General features: G+C 39.3%; 2 protein-coding genes across 7 annotated transcripts; both read left to right on the top strand.

The window, feature by feature from the left end:
• The first annotated feature begins 682 nt into the window (after positions 1-682).
• On the top strand, positions 683-5980 carry LOC108025891 (stromal interaction molecule homolog). 5 transcript variants are annotated; one of them, XM_017096571.3, is made up of 8 exons: positions 683-743; positions 1831-2305; positions 3206-3369; positions 3944-4176; positions 4430-4545; positions 4628-4800; positions 4865-5456; positions 5537-5980. In XM_017096571.3, the coding sequence occupies exons 2-8, from the start codon at positions 1966-1968 to the stop codon at positions 5626-5628; spliced, it is 1710 nt and encodes a 569-aa protein (XP_016952060.1). In that variant the 5' UTR covers positions 683-743; positions 1831-1965; the 3' UTR covers positions 5629-5980. The 5 variants fall into 5 exon arrangements, with proteins under 5 accessions (XP_016952060.1, XP_043949306.1, XP_016952061.1 ...); XM_017096572.2 differs by lacking the exon at positions 683-743 and adding an exon at positions 754-919; XM_044093370.2 differs by lacking the exon at positions 683-743 and adding an exon at positions 759-955.
• Positions 5981-7063: 1083 nt separating this feature from the next.
• On the top strand, positions 7064-12866 carry LOC108025815 (ran-binding protein 16). Of its 2 annotated transcripts, XM_017096463.3 has the most exons (18): positions 7064-7301; positions 7369-7764; positions 7823-8052; positions 8520-8619; positions 8680-8895; positions 8951-9097; positions 9164-9843; positions 9906-10198; positions 10291-10444; positions 10505-10910; positions 10975-11113; positions 11172-11249; positions 11308-11369; positions 11428-11567; positions 11628-11747; positions 11824-11894; positions 11979-12058; positions 12649-12866. In XM_017096463.3, the coding sequence occupies exons 1-18, from the start codon at positions 7299-7301 to the stop codon at positions 12760-12762; spliced, it is 3429 nt and encodes a 1142-aa protein (XP_016951952.1). In that variant the 5' UTR covers positions 7064-7298; the 3' UTR covers positions 12763-12866. The 2 variants fall into 2 exon arrangements, with proteins under 2 accessions (XP_016951952.1, XP_016951954.1); XM_017096465.3 differs by lacking the exon at positions 12649-12866 and having other exon boundaries at positions 11971-12134.
• Positions 12867-12941: the final 75 nt, after the last annotated feature.

Below are 12941 nucleotides of genomic sequence, written 5' to 3' on the forward strand. Positions count from 1 at the left end.
ATCTTTATTTGGATTTGTAACGGCTAAAAGTTCTTAATTATGTTTGAAATTTTCTTATGTGTTGAAAAAGTACATATATAAAGATAGCTTTCTACACTAAATATCAAATCATTTATCGATTATAATAATTGTTTTTAATTACATTGTTATCATTATTTTAAAAAAAAACATGAAAAGTGTTTAAATGCATTTCCTTGCTTTCAATATTTTCATATATTCACATCATTCCAAAATTCCAATCGTTCCCTTAGTGAGACAGGGATATTTTGTGTAATCGATTGTGCGCAATGCGAGCCAAAACTTTAGATGTTCAAAAAATACCAGCTATTTCTCTTTAAATCCTGGCTTTGAATAAAACCATTTTCTATATAAATGCTGTTCTAATTCTTACGTACTTTAATCAAATTTCTGGTCAGAAATAAATTAATTTGTGCAACAACAATTAATTTTATTTAAAGAAAAGTTCAAATTAAACGGCGCTATGATAAGCAGAACGCAAACCGCAAATAGTGGAAACATTGATTTTAAAAGGCTTCAACTGAACTCGCGCAAATCGTTCGCTTTAATTAAAAATACATTTGTTCGCTTTCATACCATCCTTGAAAATATATTTAATCGTTATGATATATATTATTGTAAATATTTATCGTGCCGACATGATTTTCCAATTCGAAAAGTGACGGTTGTATTTTGGCCCTTCAGTAGGCTGGTCACACCGTTCGACTGAGGAATTTTATTTTAGTGTGAGTGCTTTTATTTTTATTTGAGGTCTAAAAAAAACTTATGGAAGTTTACCACTGGGCATCCACATATGTGTGGTTATTAAGTGTTTAGCAATGGCATTGTAAATTGTGCACTCATAACGCAGCCGAATCGAAGCGAACGCCATTGAATTTCGCAGTTTTCTACGTTCTTGGAAGTAAACAAATGCTGATGCCTACCGAAACTTACATATGTACACTCGCATATAGTATCAATGTCTAATATTAAAAATATTAACAAAAAAGAAAGACTAAAAAACAAAAGACAGCTATACAGTAAGCTTTGCCTACGATTTAGGGTCCGTTTTTTAGCTGTCATGTAAATGCACCGTTAAGTGTCGAGTGTATTACGATCACTGCACGATTCTACCAGGTTCTACGCATGTATTTCTTTGTAATTACAAATCAAAAATGATCTTAAGTGTATTGGGATTACACAGATGTAAGTCCTTTGATGTTGATCACTTGGTATGATGCATCAGCGCAGTGTGCCATCGAAAATGTCTTCAAAGGCATTTACAGCTATACCTACACTGGTTAACAAAGAACCGAAACTTCAAATAACTTCCCAAATATTTATCTTGGCGAACCAAAAATTCCTTTATTCCATTACTCATACGCTTTTTTCGCCGTAATTTGTTTTTCTAAGCAAATATTCGCTCAGCGGTTATCTTATAAGAACCCTAAAACCGAATCTCATCGGCAAATAACAGTCTCGTAAGTCTTGCGCCCAGTAAATCTCTATTTATTGGCGAATGCAATAATACTTTGGCACACAGTCGGCTTTGCCCGGTTATTTAATCAATTCTATTCACGTACTATAACACTATGGGAGCTAGGGAACTGTATTTTGGGGTATTTCAGGGTTTTAATACTAGAATGCTATAAGAATAGCCAGCTCTATCCTATACAGAATCCCAAAAAATCCAATTTGAACTAGAAATGTATGTCTAATAAGCCAATATTACCAATAATACACTGACTTCCATCTTTTATGAGCCTAGAATACATGTTTTGAGAAGGTTTTTTATTTCATATTTCTAATATTTCTTTAAACGCCCCCTTTCAGGCTATCATCTGGTTAAACTATGATTTGCACGACCAACAAATGTGAGCTTGTTACTTAAGAAACCCCCAACCGATTGCTGATTTAAGGAGACGTCTGCGATAATTTACTTTAAAAGAACACCGCACATTTGCAACAATGCGAAGGAACACCATTTGGAACTACTCTTTCATATTCATATGCTGTGTGCTGAAGAGCATAAGTTCACAAGATCATGGGACACACACGGTTTCCGTCGTCTCGAATCGATATAACACGCAACATCAGTATAAGCAAAATCCCAATGTGGCCTCGCGCCACTCATCCCACGAGGCTGGCCAGAGCCTACACAATTCCCAGCCGGAGCATGTGACCCACATCGCGGCATCGCATGCCGGAAGCGGAGGAGAGCACGCCACCCACCTTGAGCAGAATCTGCATAGGAGCTCATACAATCTCCTCAGCGAGGCTATGTCCCAGGCAGTCAGCAATGAATTCAGTAAGTCCCATGTGAGCCCTACTCTGCTTGTGATCAGATTATATTTTCCTTATGACTAACACCTCCTAGGCTAAGGCATAGGTTTAGGTTTCAACTAACAACTAACCACACTGAGACAGCAACAAAGTGTACTTTTAAATAATATTTCGATTAATACCAATATAAGCACGTTATACATGCCCTTGCAGAGGTATTCTGAATTTTAGACGTATGCAAAGCAGTATTATAAAGTAGTTGGTTAAAATATATATAAGCATGTCCGTATGTTTGTCTGTCCGTCCGTTTCTAAGCAAACTAGTATTTCAGTTTTGAAGGCAGACGGATGAAACTTTAACTATAGTCTTCTTTCTATTGCAGGTAGAATATAGGTCCGAATGGCTGGAATCGGACGACTATGTCATATAGCTGCCGTAGCAACGATCGCATTTATAGGACAATCTGGCCGAATTGGTAAAACCCCGCTGTTTTTAAATTTTAATATACAGTCGTTTTATTTGATTTCAGTAATTCTTTTTTTACTTAATTTAAATGCCAAAATTGGCTTTCTCTTTCGTTTTCAACTAAATATGGAGAATCAAGACGTTATAATTTTTTTTTTAAATCGGACGTTTATAGGGCAACAACTGGGGTTTTAGGAGATTAAATACCTTCACAAAATTTAAAGCTTTACATTTCGAAACGAAACTTATTTAATTGTGAGTGCAAGGGTATGTAAACTTTGGCTTGCCGAAGTTAGCTTCCTTTATTATAATTTTTAAAAATACACAACTACTAGTTATCATCTGAGGTCCTATGTTTGCCAATGTATGTATTATTATTTCGTTATTATCATATTTAAATTAAATAATATAGCTTTTACTTTATATATGTTATGGTATTATTAACCGATCTATTCATCAGGTTCCATGGGAAGCGGTTCGGCCGATGGAGCGTGTGCTGCAGACGACTTTGACTGCTATAGTGGAAGTGTTCAGGATCGCTTCGGCATGGAGGCGATTGCCAGCTTACATCGCCAACTGGATGACGATGATAATGGAAACATCGATTTGAGCGAATCCGATGACGTAGGTTACAATGCCCACTGCTTTGAAAGTACAAAGTTCACGTTTTCATGACTAGAAACTATAATTGCAGTTCGCTTAGACGATGCAAACTATACAAATGTCTTCGCTAGCTGTAGAAATTTAATTATACAGAACCGGATTAGAGTATTGCACTTTTGGTCGAGGTCATTTGCCGTAGATCTAAGCCTTTTTTGGACCATTTGACCTCAAACATTCATCTCATTTTGTACATGGATGTTCATCTGAATTAATCGTTGACTGAGTTGTTTTTATACAAGCGATTAAATTACATGTGTGTTTTAAGCTTTAAAATATAGTTGTTTATTTTGTTTATAATTTTATCAGTTTATTTACTTCATTATGTGGTAACGATAAATCATTAAATTAAATTACCTGCAAGATGTAGAAAACTCGGCTTGCCCCGAACAAAGCTTCCTCTCTTGTTAGTCAAAGTTTCTATTGCTAGGGCTCACTACGAGGTCACCCCTTCTTATTTCATTGTTCATCATTGATTTCAAACCATCAACATTTCGTAGCCTTATTTATTTTTCCATTTTCAAACATATTTTTCCAGTTTTTACGGGAGGAATTGAAGTACGACTCAGGCTATGAAAAGCGGCAGAAAGCATTTCACTTCAACGACGATATGCACATATCGGTCAAAGAACTGTGGGAGGCTTGGCTGCGGTCAGAGGTGCACAATTGGACCATCGAGCAGACCACAGACTGGCTGGCGCAATCCGTGCAGCTGCCCCAGTATGTTGATCTGTTTAAATTACACAAGGTTACTGGAGCTGCTTTGCCAAGGTACGCTATCAATTGTATAAGGTTTAAGTTTTACTATAAAAAAGTACAATTTCTATCATTTGTAAGGTGCTCATTATAGGCCATAATTTAAAGCTTTGTGTTTAAGAAACTATAAAAGTTAAAGAAATTAAAATAAGCCAGGAAAGGAAGCTTACTTTGGCTAGCCAAAGTTTATAAACTTTTGCAGTTACAAAATTAAATTTTGGTTTAGGCTGTAAAATTCTAAGATTTTACATTCTTTTCTGCATTTTAGGTTGGCTGTGAATAATCTTCAGTATGTGGGCAATGTACTTGGAATTAAGGACCCTATACATAAGCAAAAAATCTCATTGAAGGCTATGGACGTTGTACTTTTTGGACCACCGAGAGGTAAGCTTTAAGGTCTATAAGTTGACAATCAAAAAATATAATGAAACTTCATAATTTCATTATTATGCGTATACTTTTATAGAGACTGGCACCCGTTGGAAGGACTACATTTTGGTTACCCTCTTGCTGAGCGCTATTATTGGCTGTTGGTACGCCTACCAGCAAAACAAGAATGCCAAACGCCATCTGCGCCGCATGGCCCAGGATATGGAAGGCTTGCAGAGAGCTGAACAAAGTCTACAGGAGATGCAGAAGGTATGTTTCTAATTTAAGTTCTCGAAAAGAGCCTTAATTTATAATACTTTTATACATACTATAGGAACTCGAGCGAGCCCGAATGGAGCAGGAAAATGTGGCAACCGAGAAAATGGATTTGGAGCGGCGTCTCAAAGAGGCACCCACACTCAGCTCCTCGAACTCGGACTTGGAAGTGCAGCAGCTCAAAAAGGAGATCGAGATGCTGCGCAATGAGCTGTCTCGTGCCGAATTCGAGTTGGTTGACAACTGCTGGGCGCCACCACCGCAGCTTCAGTCGTGGCTGCAATACACCTACGAGCTAGAGAGTAAGAACCACCAGAAGAAACGCACATCGGCTGAGAAGCAGCTTCAGTCGGCCAGAGAGGCTTGTGAGAAATTGCGGAAGAAGCGATCGAGTTTGGTGGGCGCATTCGTCTCCACCCACGGCAAGAGTATTGACGATGTCGATCGATCCATTGTTGAGGCACGAAACGCCCTGGGAGATGTGACAAATGAGTTGCAAGAGCGGCTGCACCGCTGGAAACAAATCGAGACGTGCCTTGGCTTGAACATTGTTAATAACAATGGTCTGCCCTACTTGGAGAATGTTCTATACGGCCGAAATGGGGGCTTGCAAAGTTCCATGGGCGTGAGCTCAACAAAGGGCTCTAGAAGTGCGTATACACTTTCATTGATATTATGCATACACTTTGAACAGAATCTCATAAATATTCCCTATCTCTCCCATTGACAGCACGTATTACCAACAGCACCGAGGACTTGGACGATGAGTCTATACAAGGTAAGCTGAACTTTGAGAACTTTTCGCTGCTTGCCACGGAATAAGGCTTGTGCGCTCAGTCTGTGAGGACAATAAAACCCAGCTCTTCAGTAAAAAGCATACTACTTGACGAACTAAATAAAACATAAAACCGCTTATTGAACCCTGAATGAAATCTGTTTTACATTAAGATGCTGTATTAATGAAGGTCATATAACATTACGTGTGTATGATATTTTAATCTTTATATTTGTAATATATCCATTTTATTTTTGATGTATACACAATGTCATCTACTTAAATATTTGTCAAAAACAACGAATACTATAAAACCAAACAGCGTTTTGTACGTAACAATGAACTTATTAATGGTGGTCCACTTAGTGGCAGATTATTTAAATAAACAAATAAAGTATTGATGGGGTCAGTTATGATTGGGTTATCGAGCTTGGGAGTCGGTGGTTATTGGTTGCGAGTCGGAAATTGGTACGCTTCTCGCAAAGGTAAATATGAATTTGCGAGGTTTATGCACCGATTCGGTAAGCCTGGCCTGGCGGAAGGCTTTACATAACGAACAATAGCTGATCACCAGACCTTTCCACGCTTTCAGATCTCCGTCATCGATAATAGTTTACTCGCAGGTGCTAAATGGTGGGCTGAGTACATACCCTAACTCGTTCGCAATACCACGCCGGAATTTGTTTATCTCTTAAATAATGCAGGAGAGAACAATTTCCTTCGGTGCAATTCTTTTGATCATCAAAACCTAGTTTCAAATAACATAAATTATAAATTGCATCCTAGTTTTTCATTCTGAATAACTTGCAAGAGATTATTTCCGTCTCTGTTACTCTATTGGAATATGATTTTATTATTTATTTAATTTAAAAAAGTATATTAATTTATTTTATTTAAAATTATTTTTCTTGAGTACTTTTCGCATTTTTTATTTAAGCATATGAGTTATTGCTTTTTCAAATAAGAAAATAAGGGCCAACATGCTTGTTAAGCTTATGAACCAACGATTTCCACTTTAAGAAATTGTATAATACAATGGTCACACCGCAAGCAAGCCAGCGGAATGATTGGGATTTTTTAAAGATGTGAAACTGTGATTATATATAAGCTTTTTGCCTTCTAGTATTTTTCATAACCTTAAGCAGAGAAATATGTAGATTAAAAAAAATTACGTATTTTTCAGAGCATAAAATATGTTCTAAAAGAGTTCTTGACGTACTTATTGTTTTACTTATTACGTTATGTTTTTTATGATGTAAAACCATTATTTTGGCACATTTTTTTTTTAGTAAGATGAATGTTTTTTCAAAACATAAGATTAACTAATTATAATATTTCATTTTTAGTTTTTCGCGGCGTCCCTTTCACGCAACTGTATGTTTTACGTAATACCGATAATAATACCGCGTTCGCGCTGCTGCAGTTCAACAAGTGCGCGAATACCCCCACCATTCGCACTTTGTTTGTTTTGGTCACACTTGCTTGTTTGAGAAACGAAGTTGGCGTTTTGTTTTCATTCATGAATTTGTCCAAAAGTTAGACATATCCTAGTCAGAGCATAACTAACGACAGCTCTATGACTATCATTTGTTCGAGCAAGTTTTAAGAGAGCCAAATTTTTCGTTTGCGGTTATATTTAAGTCTTAGTACCGGGCTAAAAGCGTTTCCAGCATTGACCAGTTTGCTTTAGAAGCCAAGGCATCCGGCGTTCATCGTTATGGTATGTATTTCATGCGCGATCCTAACATAAAGTACGCAAGTAAAGGCGATTCGATGGTGCCCACCAGGATATACAACAACTGGAGGTACTGTGCAAGCAACTCTACGAAGCCACAGACATCAGCATTCGTGCGGAGGCGGAAAAGGCGCTGGTGACATTCGTAAACAGCCAGGATGCGCTGCCCAAGTGCCAGTTGCTGCTGGACAGAGCCGACTCCAGCTACGCCCAGCTGCTGGCCGCCTCCACGCTCACCAAACTGATCCAGGGACTCAGCCTCGAGCAGCGCATCGACATCCGCAGCTATGCGCTCAACTACCTGGCGACGCGGTTCAACCTGCAGCACTTTGTCATTCAGGCACTGGTTACTTTACTGGCCAAGATCACCAAGTTCGGCTGGTTCGACACCTTCAAGGGCGAGCTGGTCTTTCAGAACCTCCTGGAGGATGTCAAGAAGTTCTTGCAGGTAGGCTGTTATGGTCTCTGCCATGACCATCGTTAATCATCCGGCTTACTCGTTTTAGGGCTCCACCGAGCACTGCACCATCGGCGTGCAGATCCTTTCGCAGCTGGTTTGCGAAATGAACTCCATTGTGGAGCTGGACGTCCACCTGTCGTTTTCGAAGAATCGAAAAATAGCCACTTCCTTTCGGGACCAGCAGCTCTACGAGGTCTTTTTGCTGTCCTGTTCACTGCTGATCACGGCCCGCGACAATAGCAAAACCATCAATTTCATGGACGAATCGCAGCAAGCGTGAGTAAATTAAGCGCTTGTTTAATTTCATAAGATTAGGTTTTAGTTTGGCATTAAAAAGTATACATATGTGTATATAGCTCTTATCTTTCATAACCTGCATTAAAATGAGGAATCTGAGCTATAGAACACTTGATATAATTGTAAATATAATAGATTATGACTTAACTACGATCTTATTTATATTAATAGTATTAGCTTTTTACAGTCATTAAGTCTAGCATTATAATTTATATGTATATGTAGCTCTTTTCCTTCGTAATATTTCATTTATAAATTTAATTATAATAAATTGTGAGTTAATCTGCTCTGTTTGATTTCACAAGTTAGCTTTGATAAGATTTATGTTTGATATTATAAAGTAAGTAAAGTAAAGTAAAGTATCAAAATCTGCATAAATATGTATAATCTAGCTGTAGGATAATAATATCTTTTACTAATTGTTAATATTTTTTCTTTACCCACAGGTTAATATCACACGTGTTGCGTTTAACGAAAAATTGTCTAAGCTTCGACTTCATCGGCAGTTCCACAGATGAATCCGCAGACGATATGAACAACGTTCAGGTATGTACGCAAATGCAACTAATTCACTTCGATTTAATATTAAATTGACCTTATACGTAGATACCCACAGCTTGGCGCCCTGCATTCTTAGATTCGAACACACTTAAACTTTTTTTTGATTTATACCAAATTTTGCCCAATGGTTTAGCTAGCTACTCCATCTCCTGCCTGGTACAAATGACATCTGTGCGTCGCTCTCTTTTTAGTAATTCTGAGAGAACGAAATTCCTTACACATTTGGTCGAAGGAGTGCGTGATATTCTGAACTCCCTGCACGTGAGTACATGAGAAACGGTCCCACGAGATACATTTCGCCAGGCATTTCTTTCAGGGCTTGAGTGATCCAGATAACTACCACGAATTCTGCCGCTTGTTGGCTCGCCTCAAGTCCAATTACCAGTTGGGCGAACTAATAGCGGTGCCATGTTATCCCCAAGCCATCGAACTGATAGCAAAGTTCACTGTGCAATCCCTGCATGTATGTATGACAAAGATACGAAGGTTGAAGGTTGTCAAAACACTAATATCTACTCTTCACCCTTAGATGTGGCTCTTTGCACCGAATAGTGTACACTACTTACTCACATTATGGCAACGCATGGTTGCCTCTGTACCATATGTTAAGTCCCCGGATCCACATTTGCTAGGCACATACACCCCGGAGGTAATCAAGGCGTACATTGACTCGCGCCTGGATGCGGTACCCGTAATTGTCCGAGACAATTTGGAGGACCCGCTGGACGATCTGTGCATGGTGCAGCAGCAGCTGGAGCAACTGTCTGTAATCGAGAGGTGCGAGTATAACAAGACTTGTAGTCTTCTTGTTCAGCATTTTGACCAGAAGGCCCATGAGTACGAGAATCTTTTGCAGTCGCCCAACGCCAATCCCATAGATATCACCATACACGAGCTACAGCTCACGTGGTTGGTGTACATAATCGGTTCGGCCATCGTGGGTCGTCTGTCGGTGACGACAAGCGATGAGCACGACACCATGGACGCGGAGCTCGTGATAAGAGTACTCCAGCTGATGAGCCTCACCGATGCGCGATTGCCGCAGGCTGGCTGCGAAAAGCTGGAGCTAGCGATACTTAGTTTCCTGGACCAAGTCCGAAAAATGCACAGCAGTGAGCAGGCTCAAAAGGCAAATGTATACAAGAGACTTAACGAGGTGTTTGGACTGAGTGACGAGCAGATGCTTTTAAGTTTTATAAACCGTAAAATGTAGGTTGGCTACTTTTGTCTTAGTTGTTGATCGATCTTAGTCATAATATTCATGATTTCAGTATTACAAACCTTAAGTTTTGGGGACGCTCTGAGCCGATTATCACCAAAACCCTTATGCTACTTTCCGATCTCTCCGTGCACTTTAACTCTGTGCGCAAGCTGGCGCGTCTCGAGGAAGTTCAATTCATGCTCACACATCACACAAGCGAACATTTCCCATTCCTAGGAACGAATTCTACATTGAGTGAAATGCGATGTCGCACCATGTTTTACACTTCCCTGGGGCGTCTATTGATGTTCGACTTGGGCGAGGATGAGGAGAGATTCTATAAGTTTTTGGAGCCTCTAACAAGTAAAGTAACGGCAGGCCTCAACGTCTCCTTAAAAGTGTTACTCAGGCAATATTCAGCTGGATAATAATACCTCTTCCTATTTTCTACTTAGATCAATTTGAGTCCCTTGGCTCTGTGCTGATGGACACCAATATATTTCCTAACGATGAGGCTAAGAAGGCCACCATTGGCTTGGCTCGAGACCTGCGCGGCTTAGCTCTGCCGCTCAACGCGCGCATTCAGTACACCATGCTCTTTGAGTGGCTGTGCGTATAGATGTTCCCCCTGATTGTGTGCTGTAATCATAGTTCGATTTTCAATTTCAGTTACTATGCGGACTACCTGCCCATTCTGCTGCGCGCCATGGAACTATGGGCCCACGATCCTGCCGTCACGACACCAGTTCTCAAACTATTTGCCGAATTGGTGCATTGCCGCACCCAAAGGCTTGCGGGCAACGTGTCCAGCCCCATGGGCATTCTCCTATTCCGCGAGGCTTCGAAACTTATCTGTATATACGGCAACCGCATTCTGCATCAGGATGTACCGCGCGACCGACTGTACCCAATGAGACTTAAAGGAATTGCCATATGCTTCTTAATCTTAAAAAACTCACTCGGTGGAAATTATGTTAATTGCGGTGTGTTCAAACTGTACGGCGATGATACATTGGACAATGTACTGAATGTTATCGCAAAGCTAATACTCTCGATACAACAGAGCGATCTTCTGGTGAGTTAGACTACTATAGGTGATATTACTTATATTACTTTTAAAACTATTTATTGACTTACAGGAATATCCAAAACTGTCGACGGCCTATTACAACTTACTGAATTGCCTTTCGCAAGATCATGTCTCTTATTTGGCTGCCTTGGAACCAGCTGCATTCGTTTATATTCTAAAAAGTCTAACTAAGGGTTTGGCGGCGTTAGGTGGGTTTTCAGACATTGGCCTAAAAAATAGCCACTGTAATCAAATTTTATTGTTTAGACTCGGCCATTTACATTAGTTGCTGCACAATTTTGGACAGTATTGTTTCCTACATCTTTAAGCAGCTGCAGATGAAAGGTACATCGAAATACACTCCAAGTTAAGGCAGATCACTAATTCTGTTAACCTTTTTTAGTTTCCACATTTCCAAACAAAAAGCTTCGTAGCTTAAATCAGGAAAATGCCCAGTTCTTGAAGGTTTGTATACATACAACAATTATCTAACAATTATAGCTAAATATTTATTCTCTTTTAGGTTGTTGAAATGAACTCCGAGTTGCTGCAGAGTATGATGTCCTCGTTGTTGAACAACGTTTTGGCTGAGGATTGTCGAAACCAGTGGTCAATGTCGCGACCATTGCTGGTTCTTATCCTACTCTACGAGGACTATTATCGGTAAGCTGATTTATATTATTTTGTGTAGTTCCTCCAACTTACATTGAATCCATTTGACAGCTCACTAAAAGATAGAATCATCTGTGGGCAGCCAATGGAGAAGCAGCAGACAATGTCGCAATGGTTTGATGACCTAATGGTTGGCATTGAGCGAAACGTGTCCAGTAAAAACAAGGAAAAGTGAGTTTGGTTTTAGTTAAATGTCACCACCAGCGGTGCTACTCTCAATATTAATGGGATACTTCTTTTTCATTAGGTTCACCCAAAATTTGTCCACTTTTCGACGCGACATGGTTAACTTGCCCAAATCAAATGCAAATCTAACAGGTGTGTAATTTTACATGCTATTTGTTTTTGATCCGCTTTTAAACCTTACATTGCCAACTCCAAACTAATTTGTAAGTCACATAGGCGGTGGTGATCAATTTGCGACAAACGCAACTTCAACGGCGGATCAAAATTCAAACTCTGAGAACCAGGCAATGGTTCGGGTATGTGAAGCTCTATACATGTATTATTTCAACACTGGTTTTCAGAATTAAATGAAGGAAATCTTAAGACACGAAATTATGATTTTTTGGTGCAATTGGATTTTCTAGACATGACGTATTATTTTAATACCCTTTACTCGTAGGGTAGGCAGAGATTCCACAGATTCTTTTGGAGGGCCACTCCCTGCTAAATTTTGCCTGACCCCCATATTTTGGAAGATTTTGTTTTGTGTCGCGGCAATAGAAAGGCCATGGAATTTTATTTTATTTAAAATTTAAAAGAGTAACGGGTATCTGATAGTCGAGGCTCTCGACTATATCGTTTCTCCTTGTTTTGTAGGGTATCGCTTTTCCCCTGTTTTCTTTTCTAATCCACTTCTTATCTCGAGTTCAAACATATACTTTAGAGATTGGCAATACAAATTAATCTCGAAATAAAAGCCGCGGGGATTGCTTAGGTGCTTGTATATCCTATTTGTATATATTTTTGTTTCTGCAGTAATTCCTTCTCCCAATTTTGTCAACTTTTGTTTCGAGTTTGCTTTGAGATAATCTGGAGTTCTGAATGTTAACTTTGAACTTTTGGCCAGCGTTTTCGTGTGATCGACCAATGTGCGACGGTGGATTCAAACCATGTGAGCCTGAGTCCTCGCCATATTAGAGCTAATGGAGAACTTGAGGACGAATGGTGGTTTTTCGAGTAAATTGGAGGAGCGGATTGACAATGGATGCAGATTAATATAAATAGAAAGGCTAGACTTAAGACTAGCTGTAAGCAACTTGGAGTAGTAAACCGTAGAAACTGAAATGGTGAGCGTTTTCAATGAAGTTTGAGACTTCTCAGACATTTTAAAAGTTATGTTTTTGTAGATCTAAACTTTTT

Source organism: Drosophila biarmipes, chromosome X (genome assembly GCF_025231255.1).
Source record: "Drosophila biarmipes strain raj3 chromosome X, RU_DBia_V1.1, whole genome shotgun sequence".
Classification (NCBI taxonomy): domain Eukaryota; kingdom Metazoa; phylum Arthropoda; class Insecta; order Diptera; family Drosophilidae; genus Drosophila; species Drosophila biarmipes.

Bases quoted from the DNA above. Each gene is read 5' to 3' on its own strand.
- LOC108025815 (XM_017096463.3), top strand. The intron at 9,098-9,163 runs GTATGTATGACA...CTTCACCCTTAG, and splicing joins TCACTGTGCAATCCCTGCAT to ATGTGGCTCTTTGCACCGAA. The intron at 9,844-9,905 runs GTAGGTTGGCTA...TCATGATTTCAG, and splicing joins AGTTTTATAAACCGTAAAAT to TATTACAAACCTTAAGTTTT.
- LOC108025891 (XM_017096571.3), top strand. From the start codon at position 1,966: ATGCGAAGGAACACCATTTGGAACTACTCTTTCATATTCATATGCTGT. The intron at 4,177-4,429 runs GTACGCTATCAA...TCTGCATTTTAG, and splicing joins ACTGGAGCTGCTTTGCCAAG to GTTGGCTGTGAATAATCTTC. The intron at 4,801-4,864 runs GTATGTTTCTAA...TACATACTATAG, and splicing joins GTCTACAGGAGATGCAGAAG to GAACTCGAGCGAGCCCGAAT.